Source organism: Dunckerocampus dactyliophorus, chromosome 17 (assembly GCF_027744805.1).
Source record: "Dunckerocampus dactyliophorus isolate RoL2022-P2 chromosome 17, RoL_Ddac_1.1, whole genome shotgun sequence".
Classification (NCBI taxonomy): Eukaryota; Metazoa; Chordata; class Actinopteri; order Syngnathiformes; family Syngnathidae; genus Dunckerocampus; species Dunckerocampus dactyliophorus.
Window position 1 is genome coordinate 12928047 of NC_072835.1, and position 18682 is coordinate 12946728.

The window sequence follows — 18682 nt, forward strand, 5'->3', positions numbered from 1 at the left end:
CATTGGACTAAATTGGCTTGGTTTTAGCATCTTTAATACACAAAATGGATTAAATGCCCCCCTGCAGAAAAAAGTTTGGACACCTATGCTTTAAGAGATGGAAATAGACTAGTACCGCATCCCTTTTTCTTACTGTGCACAGTCTGTTGAGTCAGCTGTACTGAAAAAGTGAAAAGAAAGCACTTTGGCACTGGTGCGCCATTTGTCCAATTTGGCAACCCCTCAAATTCTTACACATTATCCAGTCCACTTCCAGTAGTGGTGGGCGATACTACAAATGTTGGTGTCGATCTGATACGGAGTAAATGCAGAGATTTCTGCAGAATAATACAGAAATTGATATCTTTTTTATTTGAGCATTGAATGTTGTGGTTTTGCCTTGAACTTTTTGATCATGATTATAATCAGAATACGACACAGGACAAACATTTCAAGCAAGAGAAAAAAATAGACAGACTTATTTGTGAACAATTAAAATTATATATAAATACAATATCTACAACATCCTTTTATTACATGCATTTGTTTGAGCAAAATACAGTCGATAATGTGAAATAACTTAACAAAAGCAAAGGCTACTATTGCAAATCTTTCAAAGCCCTCCTGTGCCCAAGGACTTACTCCCTGCGTTTGTAGAATATACCAATATACAGTGGAACATTGTTTTTTGGGTACTTTTCGTACGATTTGGTTTTGCATGACAATTGTCGACAAGGTTTTTGTGCAAAGTCTCTGTTTTCGTATGGCCCAACAGTCATGGAATCGAGCACCCAATCAAAGCATCACACGCATCCGTGCCTTTTTTTATTGAGTGTGACTGCTAAATAACCCACCATGGTGCCAGCACTTTGATAAAGTAGGTGACAGACTGTCATGAGTTGTGGTGCTGCTTTGCTGCCCTCTATCTGTTGTTTGTTGCAGCACACTGCCAACTCACTGGGGAGGAGCTCGTGACACACCTGATTCCAATTACTCACCTGGACTACTTATAGCCTTCTGTGTCTCATACCTGTTGCCAGATGGTCTCTTCATGCTCGCTGGATTCCAGCACACCTAGCCTTGTTACTTACCCGTTCCTTAGCTTACGGTGATATTGATTTCTATAAAACTATGATTCTTAACTTAGGCACCTTAACTGAAGCAAGTGAGGCCTGCATTTATTTGGGTGTTGTTGTGGAGTCTTTTGTGACCTCTTGGATGAGTTGTTGCTGCGCTCTTGGGGTAATTTTGGTTGGCCGGCCACTCCTGGCAAGGTTCAGTACTGTTCCATGTTTTCACCATTTTTGGATAATAGCTGGAGTCCCGAAGCTTTAGAAATGGCTTTATAACCTTTTCCAGACAAATAGATCTCAATTACTTTATGTCTTTCAATTACTTTCTTTCTTAAAAACTGCATTTTGTGTTGAATTGTGTCATGATTGGCTAATATTTAAATTTGTTTGATGATCTGAAACATTTAAGTGTGACAAACATGCAAAAAAAAAAAAAGATCTTAGGAAGGGAGGAACACATTTTTCACAGCACTGTCTATTCCACGTGATGCAGCTGCATCCTCCATTACCTTGACGTCCAAATGTTAGTTTTATTGGGTACATTTGTACAGAAATGACAATTTATTTTGCCAGTTTCTCCCATTTTTTAAAAACATTTACTGCTTCACCAGCAACCAGAATCCTATAATGGATAGAATGCCCTGCAGGAATGCATGCTCACATTTCCAGTCTTCAACGTGTCATGCCACAATGGGAAAGACAGCTTGTAGGGAGCGTATTATTTATTTTTCATAAATACAATACAGCTTGGTAATCATTGGCGGCACAGCACGCCAACGCGCGCGCAGTAGAGTGGGTAGTGCATACGGCGGGAGCGCGCAGGAGCACAGAAGCGCGCGTGCACAGCTGTCAGAACCAAGGACAGCAGCCGGTTTAGCCTGGAGCGACCTTCAAGAGAGCTTGGGAGCGATCAGCCCTCACTGAGAGCATTGAGAAGCGGTCTGGGCTGGAGGAGACACCGCATGGAGAATGAGATGATGCGCATAAGGACGTTTTCACAGGAGGAAAGTGCAAGATGATGATCGCGCTCATTCCTCCGCATTGCACATAAATCCGCAGTTTCTCAGTGTTCTCTTTTTCCGGCCACCCACCCTCCATCTCTCACACCGCCCACTTGCGTCGTGCCTGCCTGCAACCGAGCCGAGCCGCGCTGCTGTCCAGAAGCCGCTCGAGCCGACCCGCCTGCACCGCGGAGAGAAGTGACCGGGCTGAGGGGTTCCGTTTGACGGCGCTGCTGGTGGACAAGATGCGGCTATTCCTGTTGGTGGTGCTTTTCTCCTGCTCGTGTGCGCGGGCCGGCTGCGAGCCCAAAATCGTTAACATCGGAGCCGTCCTGAGTCAGAAGAGGTACGAGCAGGTTTTCAAAGATGCCGTGACCCAAGCCAACCAAGTCTACGGAAGGGACAAATTCAAGCTCACAGCCATCTCCGTTACGCATAAACCCAACGCCATCCAGATGGCTCTGTCCGTGTGTGAAGACCTCATCTCCAGTCAGGTATGCAGAACTAACTCGAAAACTTCAAATGCTTGGAATTTAGCTTTGGGAGAGTGTTGGAAAGAAGTCAGATGAAGAGTGAAATAATTCCTTTACGGTATATCACTCTCACATGTCTTTTATCGCTCAGTTGCCATGGTTACATCACCGTCACGCATACAGACAATCATGTACTGTACATTGCTTCTGTGTGTGGTCTTAAATCTTAAAAGTTAAACTCAGGGTGTATTTGAATTGAATTGAATCAGATTTTGCCTTTCAAAATAACATAAGTATCATTTTTAGGGTTAAAGGGATGCCATAGCAATGCTTTAAGTAACATTTTAATGTCTTGACTCTCATACAAACATAAAAATAGGACCATTGTTATATATTTGTAAAAGCAATTTTAAAAAGTCTTAAGATGACAAATATTAGATATAATCTATCATATATTAAGGTATGTTGCTCCCAAAAACACTGCTGTGACTTTAATGCCTGAGGTCTCACATTATATGATGTCATGTATAACAGGAGTTGCATTTTTTTTTGCAACTTTTGTTCAATATTTTCTCACCAAGTTTTGGTCAAATTGTACAACCTTAAGGGGATAGTTTGGATGTTTTGACATGAAGTTGTATGACATCCCCATCAGCAGTGTAGTGCATCAACAGTGACTTACCGCCCACATCGTCCCGTGAGCCAAGTTCCGGCCGGATTTCGGTGATGAGGGAACATAGTTCCGGTTAGTTGGTGGGGCCAATTAAGTAGAGTTTGGCTTCTCAAAACAATGTGCGTTCATTTGCATCACAAAAATGACTCCTTGAAAAAATCAGACCTTTACAATCTCTCAGCGTTATTTTCTCTCCCGTCATATCAATGCGCGCTGTCGCCTGTCCATTGTTGTGTATGTGTTCCACAGTGTGTGCATGCACGGATGAAGACCTTCATCCGTTGTGGAACACATACACAACAATGGACAGGCGACAGCGCGCAGTGATATGACAGGAGAGAAAGTAACACAGAGCGATTGTCCATCCATCCATCCATCTATCCATCTTCTATGCTGCTTATCCTCACTAGGGTATGCTGGAGCCTATCCCATCTACCCTCGGGCGAAAGGCGGGGTACACCCTGGACTTGTTGCCGAGCGATTGTGATTCATTAAATCACTATGTTTTAAACTATTGATGTAATTTTAGTGATGAAAAACACAATTTACAGTTAAAATCCTCTTGATAGATATGCCGTGGCAGCCTAAAAACTCAAGAAATGATAAAAACAACACCCGATTAGCAAATGTGCAAAGTCTGTTGCTAATCAAATAAAATGGAGCAACATTATAACGTAAAGTAGAAATCCTGGCCAAAACGTAATTCACTGGTGTAAAAAAATAAACTTTTTACATAACAAATTTAAAGAGATTGTTTGCAAATATCTCAAGAATTTGATTTTTGTCAACCAAAAAATAGAACAACACCACCACTGGCTAGAATGTGTTACAATAGTGGTTGAAGAGAACAGACTATTATATTTCATAATTACAAATTAAACTGCATAAAAATTGTTGTCCGACCCGAACGAGATGTTTGCCGTTCATGGCTGTCACTCGCATCTATACACGTACATGTCCGTAGCGCGTACACACACACAAAAGCAGCCCGAGACACGCAATGGGACAAATTTACACTCATGCTGTTGACATGCTATACATTCATTGATAGAGAACATTAGTAGCTAAACTTGCCAAATTGCTATCATGAGCTGACAACAAACATGGCTAGAGCGTGTGTGTGTGTGTGTGTTGCGTGGGCAGTGGCTTGCAAGCTCGGAGCACGAAAATGGTGGGATATGGTGCCTTAGTGCCGCAAACAGACATAACAGTAACAAAATAACATTTATAACACATCAAGGCACGTGTGAGTAATGTTTGACACTAAATAACACATTGTGGCACAAATTACGCCTCTTCAGTGGTGATATTTCTCATTTTGCTCTTCATAAATGTGTGTGTATGGCTGGTTGTGTCCTGAATGCAGTATCTGATGTAAATGAGCGACATGGCATTTGAAAGCCTACTACCAATAGGAAAGAAGTTTCCACTTTCAAATTTCAAATTAACCAATAGGTTTATCAGAAATTCACCTGCAAGAAGCCACAGGATGTTGTACACTCTATGCATTTGTCATAGAGAAAACATAATTGTTTCTGCTCAAAATCATATCAGTGAAACCCCAAATAATGGACTAAAAATGGACAAAAAATTAACATAGAAACCTTTTACGATTTTATGGACTTATTAATGACATGGGCTGATCTCGGAGTCTTTGCTTGTTTTTGACATTTGCTCATTTCAGTGCATGCAGTTAGAGTTTTTCTAGAACTGGTTTTGCTGAGCTTTTAGCTGACATTCATTGTGTTTTGCAGATGTATAGCATGGGTACTGTGACAATGACTATCTACTGTATTATTAATATAGCAATATAACCACTACTGGGGTATTTCTGGCTCCGGAGGACTGTCCGTCCAGCTTGGGCTTATTCCTTGTTCCGCTGTCGCGCCATTTGCTCAGTTCGGCATTGACTCAAAATTGTATACGTGAACCACAATTCAGCTTGTTTTCAACACAATGACATCTCCCTCCAGACATTCAAAAAATAGGCTTTAGTTTAGGGGCGTATCTCAGATGAAGGGGCAAGTGTACATTTCAGGACACACAGCTGCAGATCCAGTGAAGTGCAATGAAAACCAGTGAGGAGTGAAAATGGGCAAAATGTCATCGACTATAATAGGCAGCCTCACTTGCGGCGCATGTGCTGCATGAAAAATGCTGATAGTCCGGAGCGGTTTTGCATTGGCTCACTCTTCGCTACGCTGTGTGCGATGTGCAATATTTTAACATGTAACATGAGAAGTATTATACGCAGCATGAGTGCGGTCGGATGTTGTTCGGCGTGAACGTAATGTGCTGCACTTTTAACTGACAAAACACATTCCATAAGTAATGCATGGTGAATATGCATGCACCTCGGAGAGTTGCCTAACACTCCAATGTAACACTCCACTAACGGCACCAACATCACATGAGGCGTGAAGCCGCTTTCCATCTTCCAACATACATTATTAGGTTTCATGTAATAATAATTGCAAGAAAAACACACACCCACACACTCTATTATGTCTTCGGTCTTCAGTGTGGTGTCATGGTTGTTATATATATATACAGCCTTGTACTGTATAATAATACTGTCACATCCAGTATTCTATCACACGCACTCATAGCACAAGCGTGCAAACCAAGCCAAAAGATAGTGCTTATTGCAACAACAATCATTAAGGACTATCCACACACACTTAGACAACCTCATGCCTAATTCAGACTGAGCCAGTGGAAGTTCTAATCCGCTGAGTTTGGCCGGAGGGCGATAACAGTCACTGAAAGGGAAAGTCTGTGGCAGATGGAGGAGTAGATGCCTGGGAGCAATCCTTGGATGGTAGCTTTCATTTTTGACCCAAGCATACGGGCCGCTCGCATCCAATAATCCACGCCTGCACTGCCACGCCAACTTCAATCCTCTTCCTCCACAACTACAGGGAATTTTCTGGAATTTATTTTTGTCTTAGAGTGGGGGATTACGCCAAAACAGATCCGAATGAATAGAAATCTGCTGGCCCGCACAAGAAGGCTTTTTCAATGAAAAGATGTCTTTGTTCTTTCCAGTCAATGTATGGCAGAGTAGAAAGACTGCACACAAAACTGAAAATTAGCCCATTTAAATTGGATTATGAAGCAGTGCCGCTAATCATTTAAAGCACTGAACAACTTTTGCCTTGTAGCAGTTTAATGTCTGGTTGTTTTATTTAGGCTTTTGACTAGATTTGACTTGGGGGGGGGGGGGGGGGGGGGGGGCAACATGAATTAAAACGGACATGAGCCTTTTGACTAGTGAAATAGGAAAAAAAGGAGTATCTCTATTCATACCAGTGCCTACAAGGCCTTCTCTGCTGGCCAAACACTATCACAAGCACTGACCTATATTGACAACTTCAATTTTAATATTTCTTCTCTGAATTTGTCTTAATTTTATTCCCTACAGTCTTTTTATCTTTGCATTCAGTAGCTTGTCTCTTGGCTGCACTGCTTCCAGTGCGTGTATGTGTGATATGTGATTTCATCTTGTATGTGTTGCCATGTCAATCTAACACGCCCAGGGCCTTCAGAATCAGTAGTGCAGGCCCATGTCACAACACTATTAGCAATGGAACTGTTTCTTTAACCAGTCGGATTTCAGATTTGCCTGACAGGGCCACCTAGCAGGGGTACAGTATCGTCAGCATTTTTCTGTCATCAGATTGGTTAATGTCTCAGACCCATACTCAGAGTTACCCAGTTTGCTTGAACACCTCATCGCATGAACAGCGCAGCGCTTAACTGATCCTGTTCCAGCAGACACAGAGTTGTTCATCATTATGTGTGGATAATAGGAACAAATCAGTGAGTGTAGAAATGATGTATTGGGAGAAGAAGGGTTAAATGGGTTTCATGCTTTAGTAATAATGGTATTAATCCCTAATTCTGTAATGCTATATTGCGTTTTTGCATATTGTTAATGGTTTGTATAATGACTTTGGTGGTGTGTTTCCTCCCACATTGCATGCATGTTTGGTTAATTGGCGACTCTAAATTGTCCATAGGTATGAATGTGAGTGTGAATGGTTGTTTGTCTATATGTGCCCTGTGATTGGCTGGCGACCAGTCCAGGGTGTACCCCGCCTGTCGCCCGAAGTCAGTTGGGATAGGCTCCAGCATGCCCCCACGACCCTAAAGAGGAGAAGCGGTATAGAAAATGGATAGATGGACTTTGGTGGTAGTAAGAGGTGGATCGGGTTGAAGGCCCAGGTACAAAAATCACCGCCCGCCACTGATCCATACAATATACTGCCTAGCCAATAGTGATGATATTTTCTAGTCATTCTGGGATATACAGTACAATGTCACAAAGACGTATGTGTGTTACATTGCTGCTTGCTCTTTATTTTTCCTTCTGTTGCTTGCTGTTTCTCCCTTGAGTCCTGATAGAGGGAGCTGGGGTGCACACCTGCTTGTAATTTGTAATCAGGAGTGTTTTTAAGCACGGCATCGTCACAAGGGTGATTAGTTGACCTTTGGCTGTGGTTTCCTAAGCATTTTGCGCATCCTGTCGCATCTCCAGTTGCAGTTCTTTGTAGCCAGGTTTTGTTCTTTCCTGTGTTTTTGCTACTGTTAGCTTGTGCTGTGGCTCCATTCCCTGTATTTTCAAGCGTCTAATAGATCCGTGGGAGCGTGATTAAACTCTTGTTTCCTGCATGTCACCGGAGTCCAGCTCTACACCATACGTGACATATCTAGCTCATACTCAGCATTCACAGCCCTGCCAATGCATGGTTTTTTCGTTTAAAAAATTTTTTGTATTTTTGTATCAGAAAATGTTTTTTTCTGCAAAAACACAAATCGGTAATCATTCAAAATAAATATGTGATAATACAAGTAAAATGTACAGCATGCATGTACCGCTATATAAAAGCATTCAGATTTCGCATTTTGTTCAGTGGTCCTTGAATGCGCCATAGTTGCTCTGAGACACAGAAGTGAAACATATATCACTTCTACATTGTGAGACACACATTATCATTCATTAGTGGCAACTTCCTAAAATGTGTGTGAGGCATATCGCAGAGAGACGGGGGAGGGGTTCCACAGCTGAATCTAATCTAATAATTACAACAGACACATTTATTGCAAATGTTAATCCAAAATCAAAGAACAATGTCAACTTCGTGCTATAGCAGGAGGGATGTGAGGAGTAGCGGGAGAGAGCCGTGTGTCAAAAACAGACAATTTTATGGGTGTCTCAATTAACTGTACTTTTTAAAAAGCAGACGTGTAGATGTAACAAGATCATACTCGCATAATGCAAATGTGACATAGTGGGGTTTTTTTTTCAATTACGATGGACACTATATAATTTTAGAACTGCTAAAAGAGATAGAAAAATTGTGTTTCACCAGTATTCTGTGTGTCTGTGCAGGTCTACGCCATCCTCGTGAGTCACCCGCCACAGTCCAATGACCACCTCACTCCGACACCTGTCTCCTACACTGCAGGCTTCTACCGCATCCCTGTGGTAGGGCTCACCACTCGCATGTCCATCTACTCAGACAAGGTAAGTAATGGATGAAATGAGATTCGGGATGGGAGGGAAGAGGAACACGAGTGGACACAGAGGCAAGGAGTCGGAAACTCCCCTGGGGCGGCTTCACAAGCTCCCAACATTAAACGGCCCATCACTGTCCATTTAGGAGCGATGATTGAGTAGGTTAGCAGCTGTAAATGGAAAGAACTCCATTAATAATATCTTTGACCTGAATTATGTTTTCATGAAGCACTAAACCACTAAAAGTTAAACTTTAAAGAGATCGCATAAATAAAACTCAAAGGACCACCTTTAAAAGACTGCATAAATGAAGGAAATATCAGACGTCATCATCTCGCATATCAATCTTGGGAGTCCTGAATGTACTCTTAAGTTTATTTTGTCTCCTGTCAACGTTGCAATGCTTATCAAGCCAGTAAATCAAGTTATTTGGGAAGGTCATTGGAAGCAGCACCTACTGTATATTGTTTTAAGAGGCACTAAATAGTAAATCTTTCTTCCTGCTCTTGCAGGGTAGAGCTCCTCACTAATGAATAATACCGTAATACCGTGTGTTTGGTGCTTTGGTGCAGAGGTTCAAATAGTTAATATAGTAGTAGTTATTAAGAGTTAATAGGTCATGCCCCATCCAAACGCACCCTAGTGATCAGCGGTGTAGTCTGTTTTTAATAAACCCGAAGTTCAGTTTACCCGCAAATATGAACCAAATGAGTGAAAGAAAATATATGGATGGCATTTTTCAAATTGAGCTGCTGCTATTTAACCTTTTGACATGTTACACTCACATGCAACTATAAGAAAATGGTCAAACAAACACAGGAAGTGAGAGAGTAAGTGTTGGGATATGGAGAAGGGGTAAGATTATATAAGCTCTGCTTCTTTCTGCTCATTTTACACAGCAATTTAGTTTAATGTTATGGCAGCCCTGCACTAAAAATGTAAAATGTGTCAAATTAAAGGTAATTTATTTGAACATGACTTCTGGTATAAGTGCAGTTGAACTGCAGAAAATACTGCAACATTCAGCAAATTCAGCTGTTAGGAGATAATTAACAGTAGGCGGCACTGTTGGATGACAAGAGCTGGCCTACATTTGGAGATGATTTTGATTTCATGAAGTAAAACGTTTCATTTATGATAATATGTCATGCTGTGGAATTCAACTTACTTCAAATGAATACTGTTCTCTTTTTAGAACATAAAAACATTTCACTGTCACGCTCTGGTAAGATGATGTTTAGAGTTACCTCATGATGCGGAGACATGATGTGCTGGTGTGATCAATGAAGTCTTTAATTGAACAAAAGCTAGCTCACACCGGGCGGCACAAAACAAGAAACTGTACAGTAGCAAAATAATGAAGAAAGGCTAAAAGGCGCTCCTACAGCACATGTAAAACACACCATGAGAGGTGGAAACGGCAACGTGCCCAAAAAGCAGAAAACCAGGAGAAGTGCTAACGGCGATATGGGGAGCATAGAGCACACAAGTAGCAGCAGTCCAAAGTGAAGTAAAGGAAGTACAGTTTCGTTCTTATGTACGGGCTCTCATAAAACAAAAGCTTATTTTTGGTACGTAAACATGAGACTTGCTGGAGAAATAGTCAGAGCAGAAGAAAACACTCCGTGCTGCTCACGAACAGCCACACTACTCTCAACACTGGACTGTCGCGACTGTCATTAAGGATAATGATCACATTGTAACATCTACCCGGACATTGTAAGGATGATGATACATATTATCTATACTGGACATAAGAAAATGATTTAGACTTAACTAAAGGCCAGAATCTGTCGGTGTATAATCTTGAAGTTCAGTTGTTGACTTATGTGTACAAGTGTACTTATATTATGAATAGGGATGTCAGATCGGTGCATTCATTGTAATTAATTAGTCATAATTTGTGCATTATTTTATTTTATTAATCTCATTTTTATTCCCTAACTTTATGGCAATGGTCAGTCACAACCTGAAGTGGACATTGATAAGCTGTCATTATGTTTGGGCTTGTTTGGCATCGGCTAATAGGCTCCCGTTTTAGCTGGGAGGGCAAGGTGAGTAGCTGTGAGCAGCAGTGCCGTGAAAATGGAGGAGCATGGGAGAGTTATCATTCCTATGAGTGGGAAATTTACATCTCAAAAATGCCCCATTAGTGCGTTCACACTGAGAAGTAAATGCAAGAGTACCTCAGTGACGTGCAGTGAGGTTCATGGATGATGATGATGATGATGATGCACTACTTTGGAGGGTGTTTTCTAATGTTAATACAGGTTGCTCATTCAGAGGATAACAAAAAGAAGAGACTACTTCACTTTTGCTAAACAAATGTTACAATACTTTTTAGTCCAATTCATTTTTTTTATGAACTGAAAAACATGAGTGGTCTTACCTTTTTTGTATTTGTATCTGAAGTACCTGCACCCTATCCTTCAGGAAAAGTTCAGATACTTTGCTGTAAAAGTCTGATCAACTTGTGTTTTCTTTGAAAGTCCAGTTAGAAGAGGCTTTTGAGCTTGGCTGTATAATTCTCCATCTTGGCAGTCAAATTCATTCACTTATTCACCAGAGCATAAAAATATCTATAATAAATATCTGCTGTTTGTGTATTTTGATAAAGTGTTTTAAAAAAAAAAATGGCGCTGACTCTTCCTCTGTAGAAGGAAGGCAGCGACAAGCACCTGCCAGCTCATGCACACACCTGCCCCTTCAGTGAGGAGTTTCAGCTTATGACATTTCTCTGTATTTTATTTTATTAGTAAGAATAATGATGATACACTTACATAAAATACATTACAAAAGCTGTGGAAACGTCCATCCATCCATCTTCTATGCTGCTTATCCTCACTAGGGTCACTGGCATGCTGGAGCCGATCCCAGCTGACTGGTCACCAACCAATTGCAGGGCACTGTGGAAAAGTCATGGTGTTAAATGCATTTCTGCTAACATTATACTGGGAACATGCTCAAACAGAAATGGGCACGCCATCCAACTCGGTGAGCGCACTCAGACTGTAGGCAAGGAGGAGAAACTCGCCGCTGCCTCATCTCAGGGTTTTTTTTTTGTTTTTTTTATGAAGAAATGTGCAAATTCAGCTATTTTTACTTAAGAAGATGTTGAACCAATGGGAATCATACAGAAATACATTTAGAACACAGTTCAATGGACAAATATTCATATTTATTTGATGTTTTTTTTTTTTTATTGCCTCCCCCGGCCGAACATCATGCAGTACCCATATGTTACACTCAAAACAGCCAAAATAGTGAGTACGTACTGATGGACCCTTACTTCCCTCAGCCATCGCCATCTTGGCTGCATAGCAGAAGCGGAGGGACGAACTCCAGGGGTTTTAATTCACAATTTAAACAGCGAAAAGAAGAAAAAGAGGAAGCGGATAAATATTACCATTGTCGTTTCCGGTGTGTGCTCCACGACAGTAATCGATTTGGGACAGTACTGCACTGCACATAAATTCGTGTACATATTTAAGTGTAAGTGCACAATTTGGAACAGAGCCTGACATCATCAGTCATTAATTAGCCAGGCCCTCCAGGCCAAAATCTGCTACTGGACGTGTGTTTAGTTGTGTGAATCACCACCTTCTGCCTTGTTCTTCCCAGAGTATCCACCTGTCCTTCCTGCGGACCGTCCCCCCCTACTCCCATCAAGCGCACGTGTGGTTCGATCTGATGCGCGAGTTCAACTGGAACCACATCATCCTGATCGTGAGCGACGACCACGAGGGGCGAGCTGCTCAGAAGAGGCTGGAGACACTCCTGGAGGAGAGAGAAACCAAGGTGAGATGCCCCGCCCCCACACCCGTACTTGTCACCTCCCAGAGTTTTTAGACCTGAGAGGTCTTCTATGTATATAACTGTTTCCCTCTCTGTTACGTGGCCACATCTTTCTCACCATTGTGTAAGCATTTGCTAACATTCAAGAGACATCAACAGCGTCTAATGTGGTCTACTCTTGACAAAAGTTTCTGCGTTTATTTGCTCATCTTCACATTGCTTTTCACCATAGTCCGAAATTATCCCATGTCTCTTATTATTGGGAGCCAAATAGGTGACTTTGACGTGAGGCTTTGCAAACCATCAACGACATAACTGTTGGAGTCTTTCAAGGGAGGTTACAGTGGGAGTCGTTTTCCACTTAGAGCCTCATGTTTATTATGAGCCGCTAGATGTTTTTCGCCTTTTCGCAAAATGCTGATGCATCCATGTGTCGCTCTGAGCTGTGGATGTGGGCCACTGAAATGCTGATGCTCCATGAGACGTGCAAAAGGGTCACAGAGGAAGGGAAGAAAAGCAGCTTTCTCATCCCTTTAATAAGCTGAAATTACCCAAGGGTATGTTATTTTCTTTACACTCTCATTGTCTCTCTCTCGGCTTCTTTGCTGTAATTGTGTATCAGAGTGAAATAAGTCCCGATTCAGAGGTTTAATTAAATCAGAAGGCGAAGACACGGCCAGTATGACTCTCACTTGAGGCAATTAACAGAAAGGCTGTGAAAGCTGTTGAAACAAGTGACCTGGAACATCACTGATTAACGCTGATTAACAGAAGGTCTTTTCAACATTTTTTGCTTTCAACACACTGGATTGGGCTTCTCTGCGTTTTAAATCCCACGTGCACGAGGAAAAAAATATGTATGACAACCTTTTTATAAAAGCCCAGGAAGTTCTTTTCCTATGTGCTTGCAAATTCTGGGTTTTAGACTGAAGCTGCAGACCCAACTGAAAGCTAAGTCTCTCTCGTCTAGAATGTCTGCTTCGTTGCTGAATGTAGAGGTGGATTATTTTTGTGACATGTGATTCTTGCGCCGTCATTCGCTGGATTTTTATTTTCAATTTATGCAACCTTTTGACATGACGTCGATACCTAAAACACTTACCACACAAAACAGTATGCAGTTTACAGTAAACCCTAACACCTGCCACTTTTTTTTTTTTTAACAATGAATTGACAATGAATTTTGTTTTTTTTTTCAAATTAATCAGGATTAATCACCATGTCACACTGTCTGAAAAATGCCTATTTTTTACTGTATTTTATTGAAAGAAAGATAAATGACAGGGCAGGATTATAAATATACATATAGTATATTGGGATGTATTGACAGCGCCAAATTAACTGAAAATTTTAATCACGTTAAAAGACAGTACACATGTCTGAAAATCTATTTACCTAACACTGGTTTCTTTTAATAGCACAATATTTGAATCAGACTTAACTGTGTTATTATGAGCAATGAGGAGTTGCGTTCAAAGACACATCATTTAAGTTGAATTCCCATGTTTTCAGTGACTTTTCTGGGATTTCCGAGCATGCCTAAATGCAGCAAATTATACTTCCGCGTTAAGAGTTACAAAGTGAGTGATGAGAATATCCACTTATTGTTTTTCTTTGCATTTCTGTTCATTTAGACCACACATATACGCATAATAACAATTTTTCTCTGATGTTCGGAGTGTCCTTGAATGTATCTCATAGTGACAATGAGGAAGTGTTGCAATGACAAATGCACTAGAGACGTGTTTGGCGTTAGAGATACACATATGGTGTTGGAATTGCACTGCTGTTGATGTGTTCAGGTAAGAATAAAGTTCTAAAAGAGCGTCAGGGTCTGTGGGGAGCTACACTGTACTGCCGTTGGTCGTCATAACAGAGAGCCGTGGCTTGCCATGATGTGTATGCGTTAATCATGCTGAATGAAATACGGTTACCACCGTTAATGAGCTATTTTGACAGCCCTAATTTAAATGTATTTATTTTTATGGAAAATGTGTGTGTGTTTTTTTAGCGAATGCCTTTTTAGCTTAATCTGTGGCTATAAAACACATTTTTGATGCTGTAAAATTGACATTATCATCATTTGACAACCGTTTTAAGGTATTCTCATGAAAGTTCAATGTCAAATGCAGTAGTCGTAGAACCCGATACAATTTAGAGACAGTAACATTATGCTATAATGTATTTCGTTCAAATGACAGTTAATATATAATTGTATTTTGAAAGTCAATTTTCCAACACAAATACCAACATTAAACAAACACAGCAGAAATGTGGTGCAACCAAAAGCCTTGAAGCAATTAAATTATATTTCTGTGTAACAAAAATCAATGTTGCACTTCTGTGTAGCGTAAATCAGTGTTGCACTGTAGCTTTACCATAAATACGACATTGTGCTTTGTTTGAATCAATTCTAAATCCATTCTAATCACAACGACTCACATCTGCAAAGTTCTTATTCTGATAAGTGTATTAATATTAGTAAAACACTAATAACCTTTTATTATGGGCTCACTTAATCTAAATTGTAAAGGCCCTAACATCTTTGAGTGTTTTATGTGATGTGAAACGATATTGATTTGGACTGCTGCCTCATCTCGTTATGCTCTAATTAAGAGAGAAATATTCTGGCTAATCACTTAGCTGGCTGCACTGATGCGGTGCATTTATGAACTATTTTCAGCGGCGTTTTAGAGCCGTGAGCGAGGTCATTTAGTCACCGGGGGATCACTGACACCACCAGCAAAACGGGGCTGGACACGTTGGACTTAGTCAGAGAGCAAAACTGACTAACGCAACATGAAATATTAATGCCCAAATGTGGTTACAAAAATAGAGCAGTCAGGGAAAAAAAAAAAAAAAGAGACACACTTTCTTCTTATGTGCGATGTGCTTAGTTTTAAATGCTCACAACACGTAATTGTATGTCAGATGTCATGTGTAAATCATTTACACGGCATTAATATTTCAATATCTCTTGTGAGGAAAAACATGCAGCATACTTGTGCTTCAACATGTATGGCGCATGGTCACTTGGTGCTCAATGACCATTTGTTTCCGATGTAAAATAAGAAGAAATGTCATTTGATTGACATAAAGAGATGATTTGTCTCTGGATGTGACTGCAGGTTTGGGGGTTGTCAGTCGTCCTGTTTGACCGAACATTGTGTTGATGCACAATCTGTGTTGACTTTGTGAAAGGAAGGTTGGGGGTGGGGCACTCACCCAGAATGCAGTGGGGTGTAAGCTATGATGCCAGACGGCTGTGCAGGAAGTCCTATGAAGCAGAAAGATGCTGCATGTTTCTGCAGAGTGGCTCTCCGTCTTAAGAGCTCCCTGAGTGGTGACAACTCTGCTCCAATAAGCCAAGCTCGCAAAACTGATGAAATTCAAGCTAATGAAAGTGTCAAATATAAACATTGGCCGTTATCTGCATGAAATGATATACTTCACTGTCTCATACAGCCTTTTGACGAAATAAAATTTTATAATGAATGCCCTGTGACAGGCGTATAACGGTTACGATACTTTTATTAGTATCAAGTCGGAAAATGTTACACTACTTTTAATAACTGAATATTTTTTCTGCAGAATGGATGTCACTGCACATGCACAAACTCCCCAAACACAATCCCAATACTGAGTCCTAATGCAACACACTTCATGCACCGGAATGGACTGCAGATGCTCTATATTGGCTTTGTTATTTGGCAAGTGATTGATGAAGTGATGATACCTTTTTCTAAAATTCGGTGCTCGTACAGACACATTACTATATTGTATAAAAACTGACATAAAAAGTCAGTTTTGTCTATTTTTTTTTGTTTTTGTTTGTAAAATTGCAACTACGACTAAGTCTGACTTTGTACTGTAGATTTTGATGTGATGATCAGTGACTGTAAAGGTCATCCAGACCAGGTGAAAAATGCAACGTTGACCTTTTAGGGCCACCCAGCAGTTGCGGTGAGAAGGGTACTGGTAATAGTTAGATTTGATTTGAACACACATACATTTTACAGTTCATCACATATTACATTTCACAAGGAGTAGGAAGAAGCACAGCTTATTCAAACCTACCCCCTTTTCGTTTCACTTTAATTGCAAATACATTTGGTCTTTGCCAGTTCTGAAATAACATGAGGAAATAATAAAGCATTTTAAAGAAGTTGAGGTTTGTAAATCTGTATGAATAAATTGCTTAAGTTGCAGTTGTCATGCCATAGTATTGTATTTCCCTGTGGTTCAGGAGTCTTCTTTAAACATCAACTGCTTGTACTGTTTCTTGAAATGCGTCATTTTAGTGCATTGTTTGAGTTCTTTACTCAGTCCGTTCCATAATTTGATTCCACATACACATATGCTGAAGGTTCTTAGCGTTTGTTTGCACATATAAGTGTTATTTTTTCCTAAGATCATATTTCTCCTCTCTTGTTGATAAGACTTGTATTCCGTTTTTGGGTAGCAGGTTTTTTTTTTGCTTCATGCATAATTTTAGCTTTTTGAAGGTTTACCAGGTCAACAAATTTTAATAACTGATTTTAGGAATAAAGGGTTGGTGTGTTCTCCATAACCGACATTATGGATTATCCCAACTGACCTGAAGTGTACTTTTAGAGTTATTTCCCCGCACAATAAGTTAGATATGATAAAAACAGAACAATAGAGCGTATGAAGTCATTTTTATTCCAGAGCGAATTTTGCTTTATTCAGTATAGTATTGGCACTTTATGTTGTGTATTTTTAATGTGGGATTTCCAACTCATCTATTATAACGCCGAGAAATGTATTTTCATTCACCCTGACAATGTCCATGCCGTCTATTTGTATTTACACGTAAGTATCCTTTCTGCTATTACCAAATAACGTTATTTTAGTTTTACTTAGGTTCAGGGACGGTCTGTTTTTATCTTTTTAGTATAGTTATTTCATATGACTTTTTTTTTATTAGCTATAGCGTGCTTCCTCCAGAACAGAATGTGGGAGTATCATCTGCAACTATTAGCTTTAGGTCTTTTGTGGCTTTCCAGAATGAAGAAAATCACATTTTATGAAATGTTCTTAGAGGAGGAAAACTGGCGTTATGAAACGGCCACGGAGCAAACCGTTGATAGCTGCCGTAAATCTTATCAAAGGTGCTTATTCTCTATATGAACCCTAACATTTTTTTTTCTTGAATCTAAGCCAAGTCGTGCTTAAGTCAGCTCAAACCTATATAACCGTATTCGCTGCCATTTCCGGTCTAGGACGTTCTGCTGTGTTTGCACTTCCCTCTGTGTATAAACTGCACAAAGACAGTGATTCATATCAGAATGTGATGCTACTGAGCTGGCTGCCCAGACAGCATTTTGCTACCATTGCTAAATTCTGCAAGTCTGGTAGACTCACAACCTGTCTGGAGAATATTGTATTTCTGTTAGGTTCTCCTAAGGGGCTGTGAGGCTGATTTTAATGAGGTGGACGGCTTACACAGACACAAACATGCTCACGGTTGCATTTAATAACAATGACCTTTCATAATAGACAGCAAAAACCTGACCCCACAAAGTCTAAAGCCATTGCACGCTTGCTCTCTCTTGAGAATACATTTGCACACTTAATAAAGAGATAATTTAATGCTATCACTCCTCAGTGCAAGATACAGAAAGCAGAGGAGAATTGCAAACGCCGTGTAGTGATAGAAATGCCATGCTGTTGTGTGAAAAAGACTCACTACAAGGGGTTGTGTTCATGTCTATTTTGACACTAACATAAACCAACAGAAGGTCATCAAACCAAACGCCTTCCTCACTCACGTTGCAACTGAAAAGAACACACGGACTATGCGGGTATCAAAGTAAATGTGTACACACTAATATACATGCAAAACAATGATTTATAAACCGCTCGGCTTGCTGGGAAGCCCACTTGCACACTTCCCAGTAGCTACCCAGCATGCCTTGTGGGTTGTAAATTTCTATAATGCATGAATATTAGTGTGTAAGTGTCTGTTTCTGTGTCTGTGTCTGTACCCACTTAGTCCGTGTGGTTACATTGTGTGTTCTACATGCGTTACTTTTTGGTATTTTTGGTGTCACCGTGAGTGAGGTGGGTATTTGGGTTGATAAACTCTTGTTGGTTTGTCATGAGAGTGTAAGAGTGAATCAGTGAATCAGCTTGCTAGTTACATC

The 18682-nt window shown here is 40.4% G+C and overlaps 1 protein-coding gene across 7 annotated transcripts in view; it reads left to right on the forward strand.

The window, feature by feature from the left end:
- The first annotated feature begins 1878 nt into the window (after positions 1-1878).
- Positions 1879-18682, forward strand: part of grin1a (glutamate receptor, ionotropic, N-methyl D-aspartate 1a) — a 44339-nt gene continuing 27535 nt past the window's right edge. For 4 of the 7 annotated variants that reach the window (XM_054756834.1, XM_054756835.1, XM_054756836.1 and 1 more), the window contains exons 1-3: positions 1879-2547; positions 8595-8729; positions 12342-12518. In XM_054756834.1, the coding sequence (XP_054612809.1) occupies positions 2299-2547; positions 8595-8729; positions 12342-12518 (561 nt within the window). In that variant the 5' untranslated portion in view covers positions 1879-2298. The remainder of the gene's footprint in view (positions 2548-8594; positions 8730-12341; positions 12519-18682) is intronic. The other 3 variants (XM_054756838.1, XM_054756839.1, XM_054756840.1) reach the window with 1 other exon arrangement.